This window comes from Pseudopipra pipra, chromosome 2 (assembly GCF_036250125.1).
Source record: "Pseudopipra pipra isolate bDixPip1 chromosome 2, bDixPip1.hap1, whole genome shotgun sequence".
NCBI lineage: Eukaryota > Metazoa > Chordata > Aves > Passeriformes > Pipridae > Pseudopipra > Pseudopipra pipra.
Genome location: NC_087550.1, coordinates 51,508,923 through 51,523,288, shown reverse-complemented (window position 1 = coordinate 51,523,288; position 14,366 = coordinate 51,508,923). Strand labels below are relative to the sequence as shown.

Below are 14,366 nucleotides of genomic sequence, written 5' to 3'. Positions count from 1 at the left end.
ATCTGAGCACTTAGTTAAGATTTCTTTGAAAAGGAAAACAATTTCATTTTGGTACAGCTCAGCTCTGGTTACAGCTTTAAATGTTTCTAATTTTCAGTGTTATTTCCTTCAAAAAATTTAATTTTAGGACTCACTGTCATCACGATTTCCTCTTTTCCAAACTCTGAGAGGTTGATAGAATATGCTTTGCAGAAACCTTATCTATTTGTGTCGGAATGATAGCAGCAATGTAGTAAGATTTTATCTTTCTTCTTCCTAGCCATCTGCCTCTTTTATTTGGAGTGAGAGCAAACAGGCAGCAGCAATCAGATTTCCTTTGGTTTCCCTGCATCTAAGCTTTTTGACTGATATTTCAAGGCTGTCTTTGGCTGGGTTTCATCCAAAAGGACATCCTTTTTTGTCTCCAGCAAGTTACCAATGCCGTCATTATTTCTTTTCCTCTCTAATTTAATGTTGCTAGGGGCAAAAAGAGCAGTGGAACAAGGAGGGCTTGGAAGACCCAGCTCTTCCTTGCCACATTCAAGATGGCTGTCTTACTGTTCTACAGGGTGTTTCTTTCACTGAAATCATACTTGAATTACCTTAAATTACTCTTCTTTACATTTCTTTACTATTTCAGCTCTTCAGCCATCCTTATTCCAAGCATAGCTCTTCACTTCCTTATGATCAATTGATTTGTTTCCAGTTGAAATCTGTTGTTTCAAGCTATGAAAAAGTGTCATCTACTGAGGGTTGGTGCAAGGAGTGCAAGAGGTGATACTATTTCTCAGTCATCATCTCTGTTGTCAGAGCTCTGATTTCTCATAGGCTAGATAACTGTTTCTTGAAGAGCATTGCTCATGAACTATTAGGAAAATGAAGATCTATGTTGGCAATGGAAGCTCTGCTTTAAAAAAAACCTCTCCCCCCATGAAACAAATATAAAGCACAATAATTTTCTCTGTTGCATGTTTTAATGAACTAGGCTAGGGTTTCGAAGATGTCAATCATCATATTGATATTGTAGAGCATTTTCAAAAGGGCTTTATTTGCAGAGTTGTGTTCTCAGTTCTTTTGGACTATCTCAGTTTGGGCTCTGAAACATTGAGGTACCCAGGAACCACTGGTTGCTTTTTGAAATCTTAGTCTTCCTGATTTAACTTTAAAGAACAAAACCACAAATTGCTCTTGCATTTTGATGTGTTGTGTTTTGCTTGCACCCCTCCTGATGTGGTCTGAGATCTCACAGGCAGGAGCATTTCTCCATAAGTGTCTCCTCAAAGAACCAGGCCGTTGGCAAAAATATGGTCAACAACTTAGCAGTAATTTCCTCTTGACGTGATCAAGATCATATGATGCATTGTAACACACTAAACTCCCATCTTGCCACTTTGAAGGATAAGAGTCACCCAGCACATCTGATGCATCAAAGTCCTCTGCTACCTTCTGCTTCTGGTAATACCTTCCAAGATAGAAAGAGTCTGGTTTTCATGGTACCTTCACTGCCTGGCTGACCCATATACAGAGTTAATCAATGGGCAAAAGTATTTTTTCCTTCAATATTAAGGTACTGAAAAAGAATTGTGGCTTTAGCTACTGTATATTTTTTTAACACTCACTTTAATTACTGGCTTTCTTTTCTGATAGTCATAAAACATGGTTTGTTTTGATTGGTTTTGTTATGGGTGCAATTTAGAAAATGACTGTTAATCATTGAACAGTGAGTCAAAATGAAGTATTAATTCACAACTTCAAATAGCATCTCTCAGGCATATTCTTGTTTTAAAAAACATGTTCATTTTCTTTTAGATGAAAAATTAAGACCAATGTCTTCTCTACATTTGTTTAATTCTGATGATCTGTTAGAAAATTATTCTATTTTAGGAAATGTCAATCTTGGGTTTTTATGGAAGCAGTCTTATTCACAAAGTAGAAATGCTTCTAAGGCACTGTAGTATCCATATAGAAAAAGAACATTTAAAAATGGACAAGATAATGTAATTACATAGGAATGACCAATAGATACTTCTTCTGAAAATATATTTGATCTGTTTTTTCTAATTTCAGTAACAGGACTAATGCAATAGCCAATTTATTGCCTCCTTTAAATACCACAGGCAGATGCTTGAAATCTCAATATTTGAACTGAGAAACACTGTAACAGAACTGGAAAAAAGACTTAACAGTATTGAAGATGAAGGTAAGAGAATTACAGGATCTTGCTAATTGATTAGGAAACACAGAAAATTTATTCTTTTGGGAAGCCCTTACAGTATAGAGGTTCAAATTTTTATTTAGAAATTTAAGTTTTCCCTTTTCAAACATGACTGGGATGTTTCAAATCAGAAATTAAGGAATGCTACATGCAGCCATGTTAGCTTTTTTTCTGTTAATTATTAATGAAACTATGAATAACATGAATAACATGACTTGGTTAATATTCTGGCCACAGTAAACCCAGTGAAAATTTTCCTTGATTTATATTTTCAGGCACTTTTGTATGCAAAGATCCTTGTTATGAGGATTACTAACTTTCTCAGTCTCCAGTTAGTTAAAAGGAACAGTTTTAAAAAATTCTTTTACTTAAAATGACATGAAATAATCTGGGAAATATAATTCTCTATTTTTTTTAAGGTAATGAATGGAAAACCAGATATGAGACACAAGTAGAATTGAACAAACAGCTGGAAAGGCAAATTAATATCCTTCAAGATAAGGTGGAGCTTATTCGTGGAAATCCAGCAGGTAGAAATGGATATCCATAACTTTTTCAATAGAATTATTGCTTATATGTTGACATTATATCAACAGGTCACATTTTCTGCTTATTTGTAGATAAATTGTCCATTGTTCGCACATTTGATCATATGCCTGTGGTGAGTACTGTGACATTTAGTTGGGTCAACAACAAATCACAGTGTAATTGAAAAACTTGTATAGTCTTTTTTTTTATGACAAAAAATAGCAGCAACCTGGTCCAGAAGCCAAAACAATCAGTCCTGCTTATGTTTGTATTTTTTCAGATGTGCAGTTGCTTATAAATTTATAAAATATAGAATAAAATCCTTAAGTAGAAGGTACATAAGATCTGAATGTTGGGTAGAATCATGTAATGAAAGTTTTAACTGAGTAAAGGGTTTATGATTGAATCTGCAGTAAGGCATGTGAGATGGAGTCGCTGGACTAAAAATAGTAGTTCTAAAAATAGATGGGAAAATGTTAAACCTTGGTCACAAAATCGTGGAATCATTTAGTGTTTGACCACTCTCACAATAAAAAATTAGTCTTAGTTGTGACCATATGGAATTTTGCACGTTTCAGTTCGTGCCTACTGCCTCTTGTCCTCTCACTGGGCACCGCTGAGGAGAGCCTGACTCCCTCTTCTTCATTCCTTCCCATCACATATTTATGCACCTTGATAAGGATCCCTAGGCCTTCTCTTCCCTGAGCCGAACCGTGGCAGCTCTCTCCATGTCTGTCAGATGCTCCAGTTCCTTAATCATCTTCATAGCTCCATACTGGACTTGTTCCAGGAAGTCCAATCTTTCTCGTACTGAGGAGTCCAGAACCGGATACAGCACTTCAGATATGTCTGACCACTGCTAAGGAGAAGGGATGGATTACCTCCCTTGACCTGCTGGCAGAGTTCTTCCTAATGCACCCCAGATGGCCATTGGCCACCTTTGCAGAAAGAAGCATTGCTTTCTTGTGGTTACCTTCTTCATCAGGACCCCAAGGTGTTCCTCTCCCAAGCTACTTCCTAGGCAGTCACCCCAGCATATACTGCTGCCTAGGATACTTCTCCCCCAGGCCAGGACTTTGCATTTCTCACTTCAGATGATTCCTCTCTGCCTATTTTTGCAGCCTGTTGAGGCCCCTCTAAACGGCAACACTATCCTCTGTTGTATCAGTCAGTACTCCCAATTTTGTATCAACTGTGATAACATAGATGAATAGTTGCAGTAACATTTTGCATAGTATAGTCACTGGAAAATTCCTCATTGTACAGTGAATTTTTGCATCAATAAAGGGAATATCTGTTTTAATTTTTTAATTTTATTCCTTATCACTCATACTTCATGCCCTGTATTTCAAGAAAGCAATCTTGAGATAAAAACAGCAAGAAAAAAACAGCAAATGTTTTGGCCATTTTGTTTTCTAAAGTGGAAAATGAAGTACAAATCATTTTAGATTCAGAATGACTTTTTCCTTAATCTGCCATCTGCTGAAATCTTTGACGCCTTTTCTGCTTCTTACCCACTTTTAGAAATAGGGAAGGTAGATAAAGATGTGATAATGCCTTTTAACATAGGCAGGGATAATGAACGTTATGATGCAGGGCTCTTAGGATTTTTATTCCTGTTTCTTATGCTTATAGAAGTGTTACCATCTGACTTGTTTTGTGCTTTGGATTCTGAAGATTAATGGGAGTTTACTGAGCCTAGAGGAGGCTGCATGCTCTATTAGTGGGAATGATTATCTGTTGTAAGCAGGGTGTGAATAATTAACTGCTTTTTCTGATCAGATCCATGGCTTTCAGACAGTAAACATTTTTGCCAGTTTTAGTGTTGTGCTAAGACCATGGTGTTTTTTTCTAGGTAGGCAGGGCATATTTTATTCTAAACAGCCAATTAAAAAGAGAACAAAATCTTTCACATCTCACTCTTCTGTTTCACTGAATTGGTTTAAAAATAAAACTGAGTTTGAAGAAAAGTCTTGAAGACAGAATATTGATCTAGAAAATTTAGTTTCAGACAATGTTATTCCTGTCAGCCTGATGTGCATGCTTACAGTATCAGAAGTGTTTATTTCCATCCAATGGCTAGTACTCTCTTAACCAATCCAATTACACCTTGCCAAGCACTCCAGGAGACATTACCAGTGAGATAATCTCCTTTACTGGAAGCTGGGCTGCACCAGTCCAGAACATTTCTAATCCGTACTAAATACGGCATTGCCTCCTCACCAGTTATAATGAGTTATGGTTCAGAGAGGTTTGATTACTGTTCCCATAAAGGAAAGAATGCCAGCACAGCTGAAAGGCTCATACTTGCCAGGAGTCTAGAAGACAGGATGAAGAGTCCTAGGCTTACTTTGTGAAGTCTGGGCAAGCCTGGAGCCCACATGCCATGCCATGGCTTTTTCTTCTGCAGTTTCAAGTCCTTCCTTCAGTCTTCCAGCTGAATGTTAATACATTCTCCTGTCTGCTAGCTGGAAAGGAAAGAAGAGTGCTTAAGGGTTTAGTGAAATGTTTAATTTTTATCTTGTTTTGATTTTTGGGAGAGGGAAAGAGCAGAAGAAAATAGATGTATTTTGTGGGTTTTGCTGGTTTGTTTGTTTTCTAGGTTCTTGCTTTTTGTTTTTGTTTTTGTTTTTTTTTGTTGGGTTTTTTGTTTGGTTTTGGGTTTTTTGGGTGTTTTTTTGTTTGTTTTTTGTTTGTTTGTTTTTGTTTTTTTACTGAAGCTATCAGAATAATCAGTGTACATTTACAGATACTCTTGGGGAAGGTAGAGCTAGTTTTTCTTTTTTAATATATTTTTAGAGGTAAAACTGGTAAAAATACACAGAAAATTTTGTGGTGTTTAAGCATGTAGGTTTGTTAAAATCCTTCTTGTATTTTCGAGGGTTTTTCAGGGGACTAGGGGGAAATATTTAGCTTTTTCACAGAAGAGAATAAAAGAGAGATGTGGTGAGTGAGTAGAAAAACAAAGAGTTTTCAGCTAGTCATCATTATACATTTGCTCAAACTAAAAATGTGGAGGGTGGGTATATAAAACATAGTGTATATGTCTGTAAAAATCAAAAGTACACTCTGATATTTAGCTTTCGACTTGCAGTTGCATATGAATAGGAATATATTCCTATATGAAAATATATTTCCTATATGTATTGCATAGGAAAAAAAAACCCTTCACCAGAGAGGCTGTCAAGCACTGGAACAGACTGTCCAGAGAAGTGGTTGAGTCACCATCCCTGTAGATGTGGCACTTGGGGACATGGTTTAGTGGTGGACTTGGCAGTGCTGGATTAATGGTTGGACTTGATGATTTTAAAAGTTGATTCTGTGATTTTATGAAGCTCTGTGGGAAAATCACTAAGTGATTCTTTCAGCAAGATCATACAATTTCATAATTTTGTTTTGAGCAACATATTTAGAAAATTAAATATAATTTTCAAGTATTTTTAACCTGTGTTCCCAATGAACTTATAATTATACAGTTAGACTTACTAGAGGAACCTCTAATAATTCTTAACTTACTAAACAATTTAATCTGTGTTTAAAAGAGGAGTTATCTCAAAGATACTAAAGAGATTTATCTCACTCAGCTAGTCATTTAAGGTCCTGCTATAGTGAATAGAAGGAGAAAAACACATCTGTACAGTAATTCAACCCATTTAGAGATAGGTAGCATAAAATATTTTCTTGATATCAAGCACTACAGGGAAAATAAAAAAAAAAAGATTAGTCATCAGGGACTTTGGTAGTTAGCAGGCTATAAAAACCTGAATGAAAGAGTAGAATACAAATACAAATTCTGGAGTGATGAACAAGGAGGCACAGGGGATTTTCTGTGTTGATAAATTGCAGCAATTGTTGCAGATGGCTTGCACTATTTTTGACTTAGAATTAGAATTGTATTGATGAATGATTTCTTGCCATTGAAAACACCACTAAACCATTTAAATATACAGTTATCTTTCTGAAGTCCTTATACTGATGTGAGATAATCCTTTTTTTTTTAATACAAAAAAATCATGTAGGTGTCGCGTAGCAGTAAATGCAGAATCAATACCTTGAACACACAGTTTGTTACAGCCAGGGTTTAGAAAATCATTTTTGTGTACTGAGGGCAGATTAAAAATAACCTAAATGGTGAAAAGCGCAAGGGAGTTTCAACAGTGAAAACTGTTTGGTCAGTAATTTCCTTTATGTCCCAATGAATAATACAAGTGTCATACAGTACTTCAGAAATAATTACAGAAGGAATGCCTTCTCTCTAAGGTATAACATGATATGAATTTTACTTACTTCTTTTAAACATGCTGCTTTCATTTGTTTGCATTTTTTGGTTAAATGAGTTTTGGTAAAATACATCTTTCTGCTTAGCATGATTTCCTATACAACCAGAAAGAAAACTATTCCTTTCTCTCTCACCCTTTCTGCAAGAACAAAGATAATGGCTTTAGTATGCAAATACTGAAAAGCATACTGCAAAATCAGTTCAGAAGAGCACACTCCTGATAGCATTGCCTTAGCAACGCTCTAGTTAAGATTAGTCAAGGAACCAGGGTTTCTGGGATAAATCACCATTTTCCAGAATGTCCAGCACCACAGCTGAGAAAATTCTGACATTAAGGCTCTGATACTTGCCTTGCAAAGCTGTCTTTGTGGGAGCACAGTGACCACAGAACTGAGACCCTCACAGAACCACCTCAGAGGTTTTGCTCTCAGTTTTAAACTGCAAGCAGAAGGTGGGGCAGTGTCACACTGGAGACATATGTGATTGCAATACGACAGGAAGGGAATCTTGAGTTTGTGAAAACATGCAATGAAGACTTTGTATTTCAGTAGGTGTTGATAACTGCCTATAGGGAACATCAGCACTTTATAATCGCATAGGAAATGTTGACAGTTCTAGCAAGTAACTGTTAAATGAACCTTGTTGCTCATCCTGGATTAAGTTGTCAGTAGCTGTATGAGAAGAAGAAATCTGGTATCCTAGCTTTTCTTGGAACTTGGAAGTGTTTTGGAGAAAGTTCTGTAATCTGGTCTGATTGCCCTAAACAGTATTCTGCCTCCCCCTAGATTTCCCCTTCCTACTCCTTTCATTTGGCCTCAAATAAATACTTCGAATTCCTCCAAGAGACCTTTTTGATTTGCATTTTTTCTTTTAATTGTCATATTGGCATTAGTTGTTCCTCCTGGTGGCCTTGCACAAACCAGGAGACTGTGTTACTCAAATCACTCTGTGGTATGCCCAGATCAGAATACACTTCCTGTTTCAAAGAAAAAAATCAGGGAAAAATCTTGGAGTCAAGTGACATTCTTATCTGCTGTTCTCAAGAATTACTTAGCAGTTGGTGGGGACTCTGGGATATCTTTCAGAAAAAATGTATAAGGAAGCAATCTCCAGCCCTTTTCAGGCCTACCAGGAGAGATAGCAAGTGAAACATTTCAGAGTCAGCAACTCCTTGTTCTGTCAATTCTGAACTACAGCGGTGGAGTTCTCAGTTTTAACTTCCTTCTGCCCAAGTCAGCAGGTAACCTGTGTGATCAAAGCTGTGGAGACCACTGACATAAGGATTTAGGGTATCAACATCCCACACTTACTACACTGTGTTAAAGTAGTTCCACTCTGCGTCTGGTTTGGAATCTAAAGATGATGCTGACCACAAGGGGGCACTTGGCATTTAGGCAAGTTGTAGTGGGGTTTCTGTGGCCAAGTTTTGATAGTGGGGGATGAGGGCTACAGGGGTGGCTTCTGTTAGAAGCTGCTAGAAGCTTCTCCTCTCTGATGGACCCAATGCCAACCAACTTCAGGACAGGATTCCTGCTGCTGGCCAAGGTCAAGCCAATCTAGAGTAATAGTAATGCCTCTGTGATAACATATTTAAGAACAGAAAGGTATTGTGCAGAAAGAATTCCAGCCGGGAAAGAGTGGAGTGAGAACATGTGAACAACAATGCAGACACCAAAGTCAGTGCAGAAGGAGGGGCAGGAGGTGCTCCAGACACTGGAGCTGTGCCCCTGCAGCCCGCGGAGGACCATCAGGGTGCAGAGACCCACCTGCAGCCCATGGAGAAGCCCATGCTGAAGTGGGTGGATATCTGAAGGAGGTTGTGACCCCGTGGAAGGCCCGAGATGGAGCAGGGTCCTACCTCTGACCTGCAACCCATGAACACAGAGGCCCACGCTGGAGCAGGTTTTTCCTGGGTAGGACTTGTGGCCCCTGTGGGGGACCCATGGTGAAGCAGCTCATTTGTGAAGGACTGCACCCCATGGAGAAATGAACCACGGGTTGGGAAGAACTGCTGCCCGAAGGATGGACTCACGCCAGAGAGGTCTGTGAAGGACTGTCTCCCGTGGGAGGGACCCCATGGGAACAGGGGAAAGACTCCTCTCCCTGAGTAGCGGCAGAAACAGCAACTGATCGAAACCCCCATTCCCCGTTCCCCTGCACTGCTGAAGGGGGAGCAGGAGGAACATGGAAGGAAGGAGGGATGGAGGGAAGGTGTTTTTAAGATTATTTTACTTCTCACTGTTTTGCTCTGATCCTGTAAGTAATAAATTTAAGTACTATCCCCACCGTGAGTCTGTTTTGCCCATGAAGGTAATCAGTAACTGACCTCTCCCAGCTGTTATCTCAACTGATGAATCCTTAGCTGGTTTTTTTTTTTCCTCTGTCCAGTTGCAGAGGGAGAGTGAGAGAGTGGCTTTAGTAGGTGCCTGGCATCCTGCCAGGGTCAACCCACTACATAAGTATATGGAACCTTTCCTCACCTGTCCTAAAGCTCTTACAGGATCTAGTGTATATATGTCAAGTGCATGTTGGATGTCAAAATATGAATAATTCTTAGGCATAATTTTTTCAGTAATATATGACTAGTGAGTTTATTGATAACAATCTAAAATCAACTTCCATTTCAGTAAAACTAAAGATGTAGTATTTCTTTTTGCTCTTAATGAGTTTAAAATGATATGTTAAAAGATTTCAGCTAAATCGGCCAATGAATGTCACCTCATAGTGTTGGGGGCAGTTTGTTTTCTAAACAAAACTTAATTTCATTTAAAATGTCAAGTAGAATGGATTGCAAAGGCTTCTTCTGTTGTTTTTTGTTCTATACAACTGACAGGTATATTGCTTCTGTTCTAACTCATGGAGAAAATTTACAGAGGATTAGAGCTGAAGCAAATTGCCATAAGCACCAATAGTCTGCATGAGCTGGGCTCTGATGAAAGCAAGTTTGAGCTGAGGATTTGTCACATTGTCTGCTGTGTAATTATTGTTAGAAATTGTCACCTCTGTTGCCACTGATATCAGGGCAAGGAAAAATCCAGAATGAGAGCAACTTATGTGGGTGGCCTTAAAATTCAACTTTCTTTCTGTATCTTTCTGTATAATTTCATTTTCTGGCAAGTGTTAAGCCAGATATGTAACTTCAGTCAAGTAAAAAGGAAATTGTGTGAAGAAAAGAACTGGAGAATTGGCGTTCCCTTTGTGAAAGTCTGGGCTTGGTCACTGCTGGACACAAGATTAATGTACAATTGTTCCTAAAGTGAATCATGCTAAGCCTTGCAGAATTCTGCTACATAAAGAAAGTATTCACTTAAAATCTCAATGTGTCTTTTAACTTACCAGCTTGCTCTGAGTGGACAATTTACTGAAAACTAAGGATCTTAAATTCAGGTTAAATGCCTTAGTCAGCTTATGTCTCCTTTTCAGGAACACATTGTCCAGCTGTTCAAGGCTTAGTAGAAAAACCTGTATTGAATCCATCTTAAAAAAACCCAAACATTTCAGTATTCAGTTAAACTACTTCTAATAAGCTTTTTCGGAATTTATCTCACTGATTCCTTCTGGAGTTTTGTTGGCAATTTCTCCTGGGGGAGTGCTGCATAGCTGGGAACCTCCTGGTTCTTTTGAGTTCTCACTAGTCCTTGCTTTGTTTTGGGGCTTTTCTGTTATGCAAGAACTCTGCTACGAGTCTGTGTTACTGTATGCTTTAAGCTCTGTTTTCTGTGAGATTTTGCTTTTGTGTTGTTTTACAGTACTAAACACTAAGCTGCTCATACAATCATGAGCATTGAGAATTCAATTTGTTTTGGTGAGGTTTCTTTTTGCTTGTTTCCCACAGAATTCAGGACAGGCAAATCCAGCCCTTAATGTTTTGGCTGAGTTTATATGCTGGTGTTCCTCCTCTCTTGATTTGTATTGAAGTACAGCAGCTAATGACTTCAGATATATAAGGACTCAGCTAGTTCTCCAGTTACTGCATTAAAAGTAGGGATAGTAGGTAACTTATAACCAGGCCTGGCTAAAGTAGTCCTCTAGAACCTCTCTGAAGTTTTACCATTTAAAATTTTCTAGTGTCTGTTTTTGAAATTGCATTTAATAGTATTTGGCGACTTGGAGAGGTCTTTTAGTTGAGTAGGAACATCTGTGTTGCCAGATTCCCATAGAGTCTTCAGTATTGCCAATTAGGTACGTGAATGCAGGAACAGAAGTCAAAAGGCTGAACCAGCTGACTAAAGTTCCTAGGTATTAGCTGGGAGAAAGGCAGTTAGACTGGGATTCACAACAGATTGCATATAAAGATGGAAAACCAATGGGAAGTTGATAAGACATACACAAGAACTGTGGCTGAAATCCTGCCTCCTTTCCAGAAGTAGACATGACCTTACAGCCTTTCTCACTTGTTCCTTTTCCCTCCATATAAATTTTTGCATTTCTGACTGATTAACAGCCTGGCTTCAAAAATTATCTCAGCACTAGTTAAGTATGATGGTGGCAAGGGCATTTTCAGGATATGAGATATGAGAATGCAAGCTCTTAGGGTAGCAGAGGACTAAAATGTAACTCAACTAATTTCTTTCTGGGTTAAATGCTAGGCTGTCAGATAGGGTCATGTGCTTTCTTCCTCATGTAACGTGGGTAGACCATCCTTGCCAGACTGTGCTCTGTTAGAGAGATGACCTCCAGGAAGGCTTGCTTTGAGACTCCATGAAAACTTTTAACAGCAAACTAAGCAGCTCAATTAAGCTTACACTTATGGGCAACCACAACAGCAACAGCTCAGATGCCTACCTGTTATTCAGCAAAACCAAATGTAAGGAATGTAAGACATTGCATAGACTGCTTTACTAACATTAGGATGTTAAATTCTTCATGAAGAGCTGTGACAGCTCCAGTCCTATTTTGATTTTGGGTTTCACTTCCCAATCTGAAAATTTGGAGTATTTTACAGCTTTCTTATTTCACAGGAGAATTGTAAGCATAGATTTATTACAATTTATGACGTACCCAGATACTGTAGGGATGGTGAGTGTATACTTTTAGTCACATTATCAACCTATTTGCATCTGTTTGCTAATCAGAAGCAGTGTAGTGCCCTGTTTGTTTGCTTGCATTTGGATAGCATCCTTGCTCCAGAGCTGAATGAATGCCCAGGCATCTGCAGTGGACCAGCTGCATTGGCAGCAAAAAATAGACAGTGCTTCTGAAAAGACTAATGAAGAAAAGATCTAAAAGTAGTCTACTTTGTAAATGAAGGAACTCAAAGAAATTAGATGAGTACCATTACGGAGGAGATACCAAATTGCTCTGTTGTAAGTAACAGCTGCAACACCAAGTCCTGCTGTCTTATATAATACTGATGGACAATCTAGTAAGGAAATAAATAGTGGGCTGTGGATTTACATAGAACAAATCTGGAGAGCAGCATAAGCTTCTGTATTTATTGTATTTAAGCTTACTGTGGTGATACAAAATATGTAGTAAGTGGTACAAAATATGCTGTACAAAATATGCTGTCAGATGGTCATAGTCTTTAATGTGCAGTGAGGTCAAGAAAGCAAAAAACCTTAGTTTCATAGTTGGACAGTGCTGAGGCCTTCTTTATCTGTCTTGTTTAGTTCCGTAGAGACACTGATGTTGAAATGAAATAGCACATGACTCTAGTGGAATTTAGCCAAATCTCTTTAATCTGCAGCTTACTTTTTCTCCTTGAATTGGCAAACATTGCCTGTATTGACTGTAGGAGTCCTCTGTATTAGGACAAAGTTTGCATCTGCATCCAAGGTACTTCTGCTTTAATTAGGAAAAAAATACCTAACAACCCCTCAATTCTTTTCATGTCTCAAGTTCTTTTTCATGTCTCTGTTAATAACAATTCAGTCATGTGCAAAATATTCTCCAAAGATGCAGCTCTTCTATATCTCCTTTTTTTTCATATTGAACAATGGGAGGGGTTATTCTCTCTTGCAACATGTTTTAAAAGTACTGTGCCTTTTGCCACACTCCTTCAAAATCTTAATTTCAACAGAAATCATTCTGAGGGAAATCTCAGTAAAAGCCAGGATTTTTAAAATGAAAAATAAAATTTGAAGCCAAATAACTAACGTTATACAGAAAATTATGCAAAAAAAAAATTAAAGATGCCATGATCTGTAGATGCTAGAAAAGACTCGAGACTTCAAACAGGCAGATGTATTTTTTTACTATTAGCAAACATTCATAAACTCTCTGAGAAATATACCATATAGGGATACTGGCCTTCTGGATCTGAGATTTGCGTGCTAAAAAGGGAAAAAAAGTTGAAATTTCCATGGAAAAAGAAGATGGAAATATTTGGAGAATCATGTTTTCTTCCTTTCCATGCTTACTGAGAAAATCTGGTATATAAAGGCCTAGCAAAGCATTAAGGTCATGAGAAGAAATAATTGATTATTAAGGCAATGGTCAGGTAATCAGTACAAAACGTGAAAGGATTCATCTATTCTGACTAAGGAGGTTCTTGTGTTAGAAATAAAAAAACCCAAAAATTCTGTGACAGATAAGTATTTTACACAGGGGACCTAAGCAGACAAATGGGAGAAGCTGACAAGCCAGGAATGCAATAGCATTGATAATGAAAACATGAAGGGACAACAAGTATTAAAGGTACACACTTGTCATGAAAGAACATAACAGTGATAGATGTGGTATGTAGCAGATATGAGAGACTTTTACCATAAATGTTGTTGTTTTTTTTCTTCAACAGCTGTTTGGATGAATTTGTCTTGAGGATGGGTAGGGAAAACAAAGTTTAGTCACAATAATATTGGGAAATAATATTGAAATATACATCGAAACAATATGATTTACTTAAATATTAGGACACAAATATTTTCTTTTCTCTATATAGATGTCTACCTCTTGGCTAGATATTTTAATTCCTACTACATGCAGTGCAGGTCTTATTAATACAGTCAGCTGAGTACAGGGATTTGTATCTAGATTTATCTAGGTTGGCATCTTCCATGGAATAGTTGTATAAACAGTCTTGCAGATGTTTCAGTGCAGAGTAGCCCACTACTGCTCCAGAAGGATGTGTCTTGTGCAACGCATATGTTGTATCTGCCACACATGAATGTCTTGGCCTCTCTAGAACACCTCAGATGGCAACTAAGTTGAGCTCTTTAGCTGCTTGGCTGAATGAATCACTGCACATCAGTGATTCTCTTCACTGTGGCTCTTAGGAGGAGCTCAGTTCACATACTGGCACTCAAATGTAGATATACTCACATCAGACTAAATCCCATCCATAGTCAGATATAGATATAAATATAACATTTGCATAGATGAATTTGGCTATAATATTATTAAATTACTGCCAGAAATTGTATC

At 37.9% G+C, this 14,366-nt stretch overlaps 1 protein-coding gene across 1 annotated transcript in view; it reads left to right on the top strand.

Annotated features, from left to right (window-relative positions):
* The window catches only part of CCDC169 (coiled-coil domain containing 169), a 32,406-nt gene that overhangs the window by 4,501 nt on the left and 13,539 nt on the right, over positions 1–14,366 (top strand). Inside the window, exons 2-4 of the mRNA XM_064645558.1 lie at positions 2,097–2,179; positions 2,614–2,724; positions 2,815–2,855. Of these exons, the coding sequence (XP_064501628.1) occupies positions 2,097–2,179; positions 2,614–2,724; positions 2,815–2,855 (235 nt within the window). The remainder of the gene's footprint in view (positions 1–2,096; positions 2,180–2,613; positions 2,725–2,814; positions 2,856–14,366) is intronic.